Source organism: Emydura macquarii, unplaced genomic scaffold (genome assembly GCF_026122565.2).
Source record: "Emydura macquarii macquarii isolate MOO-44397 ecotype Brisbane River unplaced genomic scaffold, CSIRO-AGI_Emac_v2 contig_746, whole genome shotgun sequence".
In the NCBI taxonomy this organism is placed as follows: Eukaryota; Metazoa; Chordata; order Testudines; family Chelidae; genus Emydura; species Emydura macquarii.
Genome location: NW_027130883.1, coordinates 214321 through 227738, shown reverse-complemented (window position 1 = coordinate 227738; position 13418 = coordinate 214321). Strand labels below are relative to the sequence as shown.

Sequence of the window (13418 nt, the reverse complement as noted above, 5' to 3'; positions counted from 1 at the left end):
GGGCAGCGCCCGGCACAGCGGGGCCCCCGCTCTCTTGGTGTTGCTGTTCTGCAGCTCAACAGGCGTAACCGCCAGAAGGCCTGGCGTGCGTGCACCGCACTCACCGTGCAAGGGCTGACAGTGATTCTTAGCCCTGCCTCCCCCCCCCCAGCGCAGGCGCCCCGATTCTCCGCCCTGCGCCCCTTGTGTCTCTGCCCCTGTCAACAGCCGCGCCGGGAGCAACCGAACCCGAGCGCCAAAAGAAGACGACCAACAAAAAAAAAAAAAAAAAAAAAAGCTTGCAAAATTCGGTCACACCAATAGGAAACCAGCCCCGGCGGTTTGTGACTTCACTTCCCAAAATTAGACGCACACACACACATACACACACATACACATACACACACACACAGAGCCCTGCTCATCTGGCCCCCTTTGCCAATGCACCTCCTCGCTTGGTCCATGGAGGTCTAGCAGGCAGCTCCAAGCGGGAGCGGCGATGGACGGCACCATCAAGGTAGGTTCTGGAGATGTTTCTCCAGGTGCGGGCGGCTCTGCTCCAGCTGGTGCTCGGCTCACGCCGGGCTGCGTTCAGTTCCTCTCTCTGGTGCGCGCCCCGGCTCCACAAACGGGCCTCCCCCCCCCCTCCGCTCTTTCCTTCTGGTACAAAAAATTTCCTCTTCCTTCCCGTTCGTGGCGGTCGATGTCGCTGCGCTTAAATAACCCAAACCAAACCACCCCAGAGAGAGACACCCACAGCGCTGCACGGCCAGAGCCCCACACACACACACACATCTCTCACCCCCCACCCCCCCGAAGCATGAGGGAAGGGGGACAGGATCGGGGAGAGCCCACGTCCCGAGGGGAGGAAATGGGGGGCTCACCCCCTCCCTGGAGCACTGGGAGCCCCTGTGGATGAGCCCCCCCCAAAGCAGGGGAGAAAGGATCTGAGGCCAGGATGGAAATAGGGGGACTGTTCCCCAACGTGGAGATTCTGGGGTGCAACCTTTCTTAACAGGTCAGTCTGTCCTTCCTTCTGCGACTTTCCCATTCCGTCTTTCTCCAGCATTCACATTTTCATTCGTTCTTTTTCTTTCTTTCTTTCTTTAGCTTGCATCGCTTGTTTTTATTTTCTTTCGTGGCCTTTCTTTTTCCCCCCTCTACCTTTCATGCTCTTTCTGTCTTTCCTTCACGTTCTACCGTCTTTCTTTCTTTCTTTTTTTCTTTCTTTCTTTCTCTGCCTTTCACATTCTTTTCTTTCTCTCTGGTTCGCTGGTTATTTTTTTCACTCGCTGGCCTCTCACCTCCATTTTTTCCTCTCTCCCTTCTGAGCGAAGCGGGTTCTCCGCGCACACAGATTTCGATGCAGGTTTCCCTCTCAGTCAGCGAGCTGATTAAATTGTTATGTGCCGCCCAGGAGCTCCGCTGAGATGATCATGTCCAGCCTGGGAATCTGGTGCATTGCATCGAACCGAAAACCCTTTGGGATCAAGGGAACACGGTTGTGGTCAAACGCCTTGGAGGCTTAGACTTTTCACTTGTACCTCAGCGGCTGGGAAGGAGTTTTGAGATTCACGCGCCACTTGCATTGTCTCCGGGATCTTTTGGGCTCCCGCTTGGATACTCAATTTTATCCTCAGTGGGGAGAGACGGGGGCGTCGAGCTGGTTTGCACAGCGGGGAGGAAAAGAGGAGCTGCAAGCCGGGAGGGGGGGTCCCAGAGCCAGCAAGGAAATGAAAAGGCCTATTTATACCCAGCCACTGTAATCCATGGCAATCAGTGGCCCTGAAATACCTGGGAAGATTTGGGCCTGTTTGACCAAAGCTGCTCTACCCAGCGGAGGCTGGATCCTCCGGCCCACGCTTCTCCGGCCTGCAGTAAGCGCGGGCCAGAGGATATTTGAAGCGTCCAGGCTGAGGGGAATCCGCAGCCTCGGCAATGAGACCTGGGGCCCGTCGGCCCCTGGGCCGAGCCGAGGGGAATGGTTTGATTTTCGGGGTGTTTCTGGGCTGCGGGGCTTTGCCGGGGCGGTTTCCCGGGGGGAGCTCCCTGGGTCTCGGCCTGGAGCTTGCAAATGCCGAGGCAGAGGTGCCCAATTGACTCTTTCTTGCTATTTGCTTGCACCGGGAGGTTCCCAAGGCCCCGGCTGGGATCGGGGCCTGCTGGGCCAGGCGCTGCCCAGACGTGCAGGGAGAGACAGGCCCTGCCCCGGCTGGGATCGGGGCCCTGGCAGGCCGGGTGCAGCCCAGACACACAGCCAGGGACAGGCCCTGCCCCAAGGAGCTCCCAGTCTAAACAGACACAGGGCAGGAGTAGAAACTGAGGCACAGAGAGGCATCCGAGGGTCCTGGCTCCCCCCCCTCCACTTCCGGCTCTAACCCACTAGCCCCCACTCCCCTCCCAGAGCCGAGAGCAGATTGCTAATTTACAACACACACGATCTCCAGATCCAGCCAGCTCCCACAAGAAATGATTTGCTTTCACACAACTTTTGACATCTCTGCCACTTTCTCCTGACATCCAGATTCAGCGTCTGGGCGGTTATCAGTGCGAAACGCCCTTATCACACAGCCGGGGGAGGGGGGATCTGAAATGGAAATTACACAGCCTGTGACACTCCTGTATTGGAGGGAATCCCTTCTCCTTAGCTGTTCCATGGTTCTGGGGGTGATGGGGGGGTAATCTGCCTGTCTCTGTGGGTGTGTTTCTGTGTCTGCCTGTCTGAGTGTATCTGCCTGTCTGTGTGTATCTGCCAGTCTGTGTGTGAATATCTGCCTCTGTGAGTGTGTATCTGCCTGCTTCTGAGTGTGTATCTGCCTGCCTGAGTGTATCTGCCAGTCTCTGTGTGTGTATTTGCCTGTCTCTGTGTGTGTATCTGTGTGTATGTATCTGCCTGTCTGTATGTATCTGCCTGTCTCTCTCTGTGTATCTGCCTCTCTGAGTGTGTATCTGCCTGCCTGAGTGTATCTGCCAGTCTCTGTGTGTGTATTTGCCTGTCTGTGTGTATCTGCTTCTCTGTGTGTATCTGCCTGTCTCTGTGTGTGTATCTGTGTGTATGTATCTGCCTGTCTGTATGTATCTGCCTGTCTCTCTGTGTGTATCTGCCTCTCTGAGTGTGTATCTGCCTGTCTGTATGGATCTGCCTGTATGTATCTGCTTGTCTCTGTGTATGTATCTGCCTGTCTGAGTGTATCTGCCTGTCTCTGAGTGTGTATCTGCCTGTCTTTCTGTGTGTATCTGCCTGTCTCTCTGTGTGTTTCTGCTTCTCTGAGTGTGTATCTGCCTGTCTCTGTGTGTATATCTGCCTGTATGTATCTGCCTGTCTTCCCCCCTCTTTCTTATGTGTATCTGTCTCTGTATGTGTGTGGTATTTTAGTTTCCAGGTGACCGTCTATAAACTAGTTGCAAGGTGTGACAAGGTCGGATGTTTTATTTGCATGAGGGTGCGGCCTCCCGCTCAGTGTGTGCAAACAGAAAGGGAGATCATTCTCATTGTATGGAGGGGGAAACTGAGGCACGGAGTGATGTAGTGACAGGCACAAGGTCACCCAGGGAGTCAGTGGAGGAGCCGGGTGCACAACCCAGTGTCCTGAATTCAGCTCCTTCACCACAAGACCTGCCATCCTCCTACATAGTGTGCTGGAGCAGGGGGAGCTGGGAGCCCGGACTCCTGGGTTCTCTCACCGGCTCTGGAAGGAGAGTGGGGACAAGTGGTTAGAGCAGGGAGGCTGGGAGCCAGGACTCCTGGGTTCTCTCACCAGCTCTGGAGGGGAGCGACTAGCAGTGTGTGCAGGAGGGCAGCGCCCCCACCCCCACAGCCGGTGCCCCAGCCCCCAACCCATTGTCTGGCCGGATGGGGAGCTATTTAAAGCAGCCCAGGCCAGCACGGCTCAGAGCCTCGCTCCCCATCAGGTGGCCTTATCAGGAGCCCAAGAGGCTTCCGGCTTCGTAGCCTCAGGCTTCCTGCCTTGGCTTCCTGTGCCGCTGCCCGACGCAGCCCCGCGCTCTGCACGCAGCCCTCCGCCTTCCCCTCCCCCCCCCCGGATCAGACCCAGGGGCCCATCTACCCTGGTATCCTGCCTCCTCCCTGCCCCCCAGATCAGACCCCCCGGCTCACCCAGACAGATAGAGGGGATCATATGGGGATGGACCAATAATGCGCTCCACGCTGTACGGAGCGGGGGAGGGGAAGGGGTTGGGGCGGCGACGCACGGTGCCCCCGCCCAGCCCCTTGTGCTGAGCCAGTCGGCTTGTGCCCGCCTCCCCCCACCTCAGGGTATCGTACCTGCCTGCCCCATGCTGAGCTGGGCATCACCCCCCAGGCAGATGTGGCCCAGAGTAACCCGTGTAGCCTGATGGTGCAGGGCCTGGGCCTGTGGCTCCTTTAATTACCCGGGCAGGATGCGTGGCCCAGGCACTATTCACACCCTTCGCCGGGCACTGCAGCGCCTCTTCGCCCATGGTTTGCATCACGTGGGACCCTCCGTCCCGGGCAGGGTTTCCAGTATTGCAGCTACCTGGTGCCCCGGGGCTGTGATTGCTCTGGTCACGCCGGCTTCGATTGCCGTGCAGCTGCCGGGCCCCGAGCGTGCAAGCCGGCTCCTGGTGCATGCTCCGATTGCGACGCACACGGCACATCCCTCGTGCAATGGGTGTGCAAGTGCAATGATGGTGCACGCTGCCTGCGGGATGCGGCGCACGTCCAGTTGTGATGCGCATGCCACGTCTATCGCGCAATGGGCGTGCAATTAGCGCTGATTGCGACTGCTCCGATCGTGATGCGACGGGCACGCCCGGCATGCCAGGGCTGTGCAACTGCGCTCATCGTGCGATGCTCTGGTTGTGTTGCATGCAGCACATCCTTGCGCATGCACCGATTGCGATGCAGCCGGCTCATCCCTCGTGCAACGGGGGCCACGTTTGCACAGTTTGTGGGGCACGTGGACCCCCCCTAGGGGTTTGCACTGCTTGGGCACACACGGAGGGGCGGGGCTCTGTTGCTGGCAGGACACACGGACTGTGGCACGAGGGGGCGCTCCGGGGTGCGCTGGGGCCGATTGAGCACACGGGGTTTGTGGGGTGTGCAGGGCAGCTGTTGTGTGATGGGGCCACGATTCCCCGGCTTGTGCGTGCACAGATCGGGGCCAGCCGTCGTGGCCCCTGCTTTGGGCACAGGTAGATGGGTCCATGCATGGGTCTCCACAGCTGCCTCGCTCTGTCTGGGCACCCAGGGCTTGTGCAATGTAACCGCCCGCCTTTGCCTGCCACCCTGCACCTCTGCTGTGCCCCAAGCCACCTGCCACTCAACCAGGCCCTGCTTGGGGAACCCTCCCTGTGCTTTGGGCCAGGTGCACCCCTGTCGCACCAGGGAGCCTGTGCCCCCTGGGCCAGCCCCATTGCGCCACCTGCCCCATTGGCCTTGTCGGTCGTTGTGCAGCTCGGACATCGTCAGCCGCCCCCTCGGCGGCAGCCCAGGACGAACACCCCCCTGCACTGCAGCTGCGCCGGTCGGCGTTGCAGGGGTGGCGCCCGGCTGGCACTGCCCTGGGGCACCACGGCACCCTTGCCACCCTGCGCCACGCCCCGTGTGCACTGTGCTGCTCGTGCAACCCCAGCGGTGCCACGCGCCTCTCCCCGGTGGGGTCTCCCCCCCATCATGCTGTGCCCGGCGCCCTCCCTCCCGTGCTCCCCCTACCCCCGAGCCCATTGGCCCGCCTGGCTCCCGCCCGCCTTTGCAAGAAGGGTGCGAGCTTGGCAGAGCCCCGTGCAGAGCAGCGGCCTTGGGGGCGGGCGGGCACGGCAAGGGAGTAACCGCAGCCAACCCCTCTCCCTCTCCTACTCCCCCCCCACCACCACGCTTGGGCGCCCGATAACATCTCCAGCAGCCCTGCAGCTCCGGCTGCAAAAAACCAGCAGCCCAGCTCCCCCGAGACTTCTGCTTTCTGTGCAAAGAGCCCACGCCCAGAGAGCAACCGGGGGGGGGAGGGCGGGGAACCTAGAGGTAGCCTCCTCCCGCCCCCACAGATCAGAGCCCCCCCCCCCCCCAGCCCTGCCGAAGGGGGTGCACTTAGCGGGGGTGGAGGGGCGAGGACAGTGGCACTCGAGTCAGGCTGGGCTGGCCTGGGTCATCGGGAGAATTCTGGCGCGCCCACGACCCTCGCCAGGCAGAGGTGCTGCAAGCGGTGGGGGGGGGAGCTGGTAGTGCCCAGTTCTAGCCTCCCCCCGCAGGTGGCGCTGCAAGTGGGGGGGGAGGAGGCTTGAGCTTTGCTAGCTGGAGGCTGGTGCATGTAACCCCAGGCGGGAGGAGTCGGGGGAGTTTTAGCCATGAACCGGTGTGGGACCTCCCCTCCCCTGCTTCCCTGCCCGTACCCAGACTCCCTCCCTGCTCTTTCCCTCTTCTTGCTGAGATTCCCTGCCTGTGCTTTCCGCCTGTATCTCTGCTTCTCTGACTGTGTTTCTCTGCCTGTCCCCAGGACCCCCTGCCAGCATTTTCTGCCTGTATCTTTGCTTCTCTGCCTGTACCTGCGACTCCCTGTCTGCAGTTTCTGCCTGCACCTGATCTTTCCCGCCTGTACTTCTGATTTCCTGCCTGTACTTTCTGCCTGTATCACTGCTTCTCTGGCTGTGACTGGGATTTTCAGCCTGCATTTTCTGCCTGTACCTGACCTTTCCCACCTTTACCTCTGCCTGTAGCTGGGATTCCCTGCCTGTTTTCTGCCTGTACCTCTGTTCCTCTGTCTGTATTTTCTGCCTGTGCCTGTGATTTCCCGCCTGTACCTTGGTGGGTGTTATCACTTTCCCCTCCAGTGTTTTCTGCCTGTACCTCTGCTTTCCCAGTGGGCTACCTGCAGGCTCCATCTTTGACCTCTGGTCAGACTTTATGGCCCTTCTCTGCTTGCTTGGTTACAACGGGCTGAAGACGCATCGCTCCTCCCTGCCCAGGCAGCCTCAACTTATGATTGCCCAGGAATCCCAATGTCACAGCCCTGCTCACACCCCCCCTGCGGGGCGGAGGGGTGGGCTGGGAGCCAGGACTCCTGGGTTCTGTCCCCATCTCTGGGAGAGCAGTGGGGTGGGCTGGGTTGTGGAGGGGGCTGGCACCTGGGACTCCTGGGTCCTGTTCCTGTGTCTGCCATAGACTATGTGACTTTAGACAATTTACCGCCCACCCTCCCCCTGCCCCGTGGCTGCGTTTCTCTGTCAGTCAAATAGATACAATGGGATGCACCCAGCAGGTGCCGCCAACTGAACCTCTGCACACGTTATGTGTGAGTGTGTCTCTGACTGTACATTTGCACAAGTGCCGACCTGCACATGGTTTTGCATGCACAGCGTGAGTGTGGCAGACTGTATATTGGTATATGTGCACCGACTATTTATAGCTGTCCAGGCCTGCACAACTGTTTGCTTGTGTGTGTGTAATATTGTCTCTGTGTGTGTGAGATTGTCTCCATGTGTGGGGGAGAGATCATCTTTCTGGGTGGCCGTGTGTGTGATTTTTTGCCTCTGTGTGCATATGTGTGTCTGGGATTGTGTGTGATCTCCTCTCTGGGTGTGTCTGGGATTGTGTGTGATCTCCTCTCTGGGTGTGTCTGGGATTGTGTGTGATCTCCTCTCTGGGTGTGTCTGAGATTGTGTGTGGGTGTGTCTGGGATTGTGTGTGATCTCCTCTCTGGGTGTGTCTGAGATTGTGTGTGATCTCCTCACTGGGTGTGTCTGGGATTGTGTGTGATCTCCTCTCTGGGTGTGTCTGAGATTGTGTGTGATCTCCTCTCTGGGTGGTGTTTGGGATTGTGTGTGATCTCCTCTCTGGGTGTGTCTGGCATTGTCTGTAATCTCCTCTCTGTGTGTGTGTCTGGGATTGTGTGTGATTTCCTCTCTGGGATTGTGTGTAATCTCCTCTCTGGGTGTGTCTGGGATTGCCTCTCTGCATGCATCAGGCTGTCTCGTGTGGCTGTCCGTCTAGGCAGTGGCGTGCGTATGGGTGCAGCCTGTGTCCATGTGTCTGTTCCTGGCCTGGGTGTTTCACACGGCTGGGCTCAGCTGCAGCTGCCCCAGGACAGATGAGTTTCCTTCAGTCCCCAGTCCCGGGGGGGGTGGGGGGGGTCACAGCCCAGGCAGGGCCAGATCAGGCAGGAAGCCGCATTTGGCCACTAAACTGTCACCTGCTGGCAACCACACTCCGGTGCCGGCAAACAGGAAATGTTCCCTTCCCCCAGGGCTAACGGCCGGGGACAGACACCACCCAGCAAGGGCAGAATAACGCCCTGGCAGTCAGGACTGGCCCCCATGCTCCAGCGCAGCGCTAGGGGGCGCTGTGCTGAAGGGAGGGGGGCGGAGGGCTCATTTGGGGGCGCCGTGCTGCAGGGTGGGGACGGGTGGGGGGGGGGGGCTCAGCAGGGGTTGCTATGGGGAGCTCTAACCCCCATGTGTCCCCCCTGCAGGAGGCGCTTTCTGTGGTAAGCGAAGACCAGTCCATATTCGACCCATCCTACCCCCACCTCATGAAGACAGAGGTGCCCCCCGCCGCGGAGTACACCGGCAAGGAGGGGCCGGCGCTGGGGGAGCCAGACTGGTCCAGCCAGACCAGCAGGGGGCACGCTGTGAAGAGGGAGAACGAGAATGTCAACTGCTCCAGGTCAGGCGACTGGGGTTAACCCGCGGGACTCCCTGCCGCAGGCTGGTAGCAGGGTCAACTGCTGGGACACCCTGCCCCTGGCTGGTAGCGGGGTGAACCCACAGAACTCCCTGCCACTGGGTAATAACCGAGTTAACCTGTGGGACTCCCTGCTGCAGGCTGGTAGCGGGGTCAACCCGCGGGACTCCCTGCCACCTGTGGGACTCCCTGCCACTGGGGACTGGTCCATGGAGTTAGGCCACGGTGGGAGAGGCTCTTGCGCCCGTGGCCCAGTGGAAGGGCCCAGCACAGTCCCTGGGCCTGCGCCTCAGCAGAACTGGGCTGTACTGGCGCCCACAGGAAATGACTCACTTCCCCTCAGCCCAGCCCCAGGAAACCTCTGTCAGTGCCATGGGGCAGGGTAGGATGGGCGAACAAACAGCGCTGCCGGTGCCCCTCACTCCAGACCAGCAGCCCCTGCTAACCCAGCCCTGGGCTTTCCCCACAGCTCTGCCAGCGCCCCTCACTGCTAGCCCAGCCCTGCCCCCTGCCCTCCCTCCCCACACAGCAGGTCTGAGACCGGCTACACTCAGTCCACTTGTGATCAGCTCCAGACCTCACTCCCTCCTGTCTCCCTGCAGACAGTCCCCCGTGGATTGCAGCGTAACCAGACGGAGCAAAGCCGGGAGCGACCCATCCCCCATCCCTTACCCAGCCAGCTACAGTGACCCACGGAGCAGCCCCCCAGCCAACCCCCCCAGTGAGGAGAAGAGGGTCATCGTCCCAGCAGGTGAGTGCATCCTCCCTGCCCCACACGGCCCTTCACTCTAGAGCAGCCTGTGCCCCCTCCTCCAACACGTGGCCCAGCGCCCGGGGTCTCCTGTGTCCTAGCTTGGGGCAGGGCTGGGGAAACGCCTCCCAGGAACCCAGGCATCCGGGCCAGTTGGACTGTTCCCTTGCCACGCGAGGCTCAGAGTGGGTTGCTGTACCTCTGAGACCTCGGCATCCAGGCTGGCTGGACTCTGCCCCCCCACTCCCCTGTGTCTGGGAGGGCAGCAGTATCCCGGGACCCCAGGCATTCGAGCTGGCTGGATTGTCCCCTCCCCCCCCCACCCCAGTGAATTTGCAGCCTGGTAGCTGTGTCTCAGGAACCCAGGCATCCGGGCCAGGAACCCAGGCATCCGGGTTGTCTGGGCTCCCCCCCATGGGTGTGTGACATGCCCTGGGTGGGTAACTGTACTCTGGGAATCCAGGCCTCCGGGCCCAGCTGGATTCACTGCGTCTGTCTGTCCCTCGCAGACCCTGGCGTGTGGACCCAGGAGCACGTGCGCCAGTGGCTGGACTGGGCGGTGAAGGAGTACGGGCTGGTGGAGGTGGACGTGGCCCTGTTCCAGCATGTGGACGGCAAGGAGCTGTGCAAGATGGGCAAGGAGGATTTCCTGCGCCTCACCTCGCCCTACAACGCCGACGTGCTGCTGTCCCACCTCGGCTACCTGCGGCAGAGTACGGCCACGCCCCCACGGAGCCCCGCCCACTGACAGGCAGCCCCGCCCATCCACAAAAGGCCACGAAGCCCCACCCACTGATGGAGCCACGCCCACCCAGATAACTCCACCCACCAAGAGGGAGGCCCACCCACCAAGCCCCACCCCGGAGGGCTTGGCCCACCTCCAGAAAGACAACCCCACCCACCCAGAGCCTGCCCACTGATGGGGAGCCCTGCCCACCCACAGATGGGGAACAGCACCCACCCACAGACAGAGAACTACACCCATAGACATGGGGCTGCACTCACAGAGCCCCTTCCCCAGACCTGGGACCCCCCCCCCCCCCAGACCTGGGAGCCATGCCCCCCCCCCCACAGACCTGGGAGCCATGCCCCTCCCCCCCCCCCCAGCACCAAGTCAACCGTGGCCTCTCTGGAAGCCCTGCGTCCTGACATGAGACTGGAGCTACGCCTCCAAGCCTGGGAGCCACGCCCATCACCATAAACCCCGCCCCCTATTGCAGGAACCCCGCCCACCTGTGGGCCCGCCTCCCTCCCCCCGCGGTGGTGCTGTGGGCAGACCCCAGCTCTGACCAGTGCTCTCCCACACAGGCAGCCCGACCTTCTCCTACCCGGCTGCCCCGGCTGTGACCCCCCAGCCCCCCGCACCTCCACCACGGGTGCAGGTGAAAACAGGTGAGTCTGCGAACTTCAGCCCTGCCCCTTCCCCGTGGGCTGGGTTCTCGCCCCGGCTTTGGGAGGGGAGCGGGGTCTCGGGGTTAGTGCAGGGGGGCTGGGAGCTGGACACAGAGCAGGGCTTGTCCCCTCCAGCAGGGGGCAGCAGTGATCCCCCCCCCCCGCTAATGAGCTATTTGCCCTCCCACCCCGTTATTTCCACGCAGAGTCTCCCTATGAGGAAATCAGGCGAAGCAGTTGGAGCAGCTCCATCAGCGGAGGCCCCAAAGGTACCCGGAGCCCCCCTGCCCCTGTCCCCCTGGGGTCACAGACCCGTGGCCAGCTAACCCCGACTCCGGAGCGCAGATCCCACATGGGGGGTAAACCCCGGGGCTAGTTCCCCAGGCTCCGGTTCCTGGGGCACTGGCTGGCGTCCCCATCCCCTCCCCTAACGGTTTCCCCCTACGTTTCTCCCCCACCCCCAGGGTCTCCTCCACAGATCCAGGGGGTGAATCGGACGAGTGAGTCCCCGCGAATCGTACCAGGTGGGTGCCTTTGTCTTGTGAGTTGGGGGAGATCACCCCATAGCGAGGACCCCCCCTGGTCCACGGAGGGTCCCCGCCCCCACACCCCTAGGCCAGGGGGTGCTGCGAAGCCATCTAGCGTGTTACTGAGGGGTACGTAGGTCTCCAAACCGGGTGGGGTTTAGGGGTGCTTAGATCTGCAGCCCATGGAGAGTTCGGGGTTGGGCCCAGGGGGAGGACTCTGACAGGATGGGGGCAGTTGGTTCCCCTGAGGATTTGGGGTGAAGCCAATTTGGGAGTGATGGGTCATGGGAATTCAGGGGGACCTGGGGTCAGAAGGTGAGCTGTGGGGCTGGGATTCCTGAGCTCAGTATTGGAGGTTGGGGTGGGACAGGTCCCAGAAGGGGGTGTGTGGGGGTCTCTGATGCCCCCCAGCACTAACCCCCCCAACTCCCTTTTCACCCCCCAGATCCATACCAGGTCCTGGGACCCACCAGCAGCCGCTTGGCAAACCCAGGTGGGTCTGGGCACCTACTTCATCTCGGGGCGGGGTGAGGTGCTATTAATGGTTAGAGAAGTGGGGAGCTGGGAGCCAGGATTGCTGAGCTCCATACATGGCTCTGGGAGGGCAGTGGGGTCTAGTGGTTAGAACAGGAAGGCTAGGAGCCAGGACTCCTGGGTGCTATCTGTGGCTCTGGGAGGGGAGGGAGGGTCTAATGTTAGCCTCTACAATACTAAACCAGGACAGTCCCTACAATAACCAACCAGAGCCCTCATTCCTGGTGCAAATGAGTGACCCTACAATAACAAACCCATGCATCCCACAGACTCTGCGATAACGGACCAGCAAAGGCCCCCAACACAGCAGAGTAACAAGCTGTGCACGCAGCAGACCTGGTACTAGTACGCCAGCAAAGCCCCTCCCATAACAAACCAGTGCACGCAGTAGACGTTACACTAACAGACCAGGAAAGACCCTATAATAACAAACCAGGGCCCTCATTCCTGGCACAAATACGAGAGCCTCTACAATAACAACCCAGGAAAGACCCTATAATAACAAACCAGGGCCCTCATTCTGGGCACAAACGCGAGAGACCCTACAATAACAACCCAGCACATCTCTGTAGGCCCTATCCTAATGACCCAGCAGGGATCCCCACACAGCAAAGCACCAAGCTGGTGCATGCAGCAGCCCCAGTCCTAGCCCCTCCCATAACAAACCCGGGCACGCAGTAGACCCTACAATAACACCCCCTGTCTACCCCGGCAGGCAGCGGCCAGATCCAGCTGTGGCAGTTCCTGCTGGAGCTGCTGTCGGACAGCAGCAACGCGGGCTGCATCACGTGGGAGGGCACCAACGGGGAGTTCAAGATGACGGACCCGGACGAGGTGGCGCGGCGCTGGGGCGAGCGGAAGAGCAAGCCCAACATGAACTACGACAAGCTGAGCCGCGCCCTGCGCTACTACTACGACAAGAGCATCATGACCAAGGTGCACGGCAAGCGTTACGCCTACAAGTTCGACTTCCAGGGCATCAGCCAGGCCCAGCAGAGCCACCCGGGCGAGGGCACCCTCTACAAGTACCACCCGGCCGACCTGCCCTACCTGCCCCCCTACCACCCGCAGAAGGTGGGCTTCGGCCTGGCCCACGCCGCCCAGATGCCCGTCTCCTCCGCTGGCTTCTTCGGGACCCCCTCGTCCTACTGGAATGCCAGCTCCGGGAACATCTACCAGAGCCCGCCCGTGCCGCGGCCCGCCGGCGGCCACCTGAACTCCTTCTACTAGCCACAGGGGGAGCCACGGGCCGCCAGCGGCCACCTGACCTCCTTTTAGTAGCCACAGGGGGGAGCCATGGCCTGCCAGTGGCCACCTGAACTCCTACTAGCCACGGGGGATGTCACGGCCTGCCGGCGGCCACCTGGACTCCTACTGGCCATAGGGGGCTCCCTGATCCAGCTGGACTTTGTGCTATGGGCTGGGTTAGAGATCTCGGGGCTGGGATTAGTTGGGGGAGATTGTGAAATGAGGGACTGACTTGCAGTTGTCCCCAGCCGCCGGAAGGCAGAGACCCCCGCCCCGCATCCTGCCTTGAGCAAACGCCACCCCCCAGCCCTCACCACAGATGCCCATTCAA

The 13418-nt window shown here is 61.1% G+C and overlaps 1 protein-coding gene across 2 annotated transcripts; it reads left to right on the top strand.

Moving 5' to 3' along the window:
• The first annotated feature begins 371 nt into the window (after positions 1–371).
• ETV2 (ETS variant transcription factor 2) lies at positions 372–13391 on the top strand. Of its 2 annotated transcripts, XM_067542882.1 has the most exons (9): positions 372–496; positions 8424–8617; positions 9238–9386; positions 9896–10099; positions 10695–10778; positions 10985–11047; positions 11243–11302; positions 11751–11798; positions 12555–13391. In XM_067542882.1, the coding sequence occupies exons 1-9, from the start codon at positions 479–481 to the stop codon at positions 13067–13069; spliced, it is 1335 nt and encodes a 444-aa protein (XP_067398983.1). In that variant the 5' UTR covers positions 372–478; the 3' UTR covers positions 13070–13391. The 2 variants fall into 2 exon arrangements, with proteins under 2 accessions (XP_067398983.1, XP_067398984.1); XM_067542883.1 differs by lacking the exon at positions 11751–11798.
• The last annotated feature ends 27 nt before the right edge of the window (positions 13392–13418 follow it).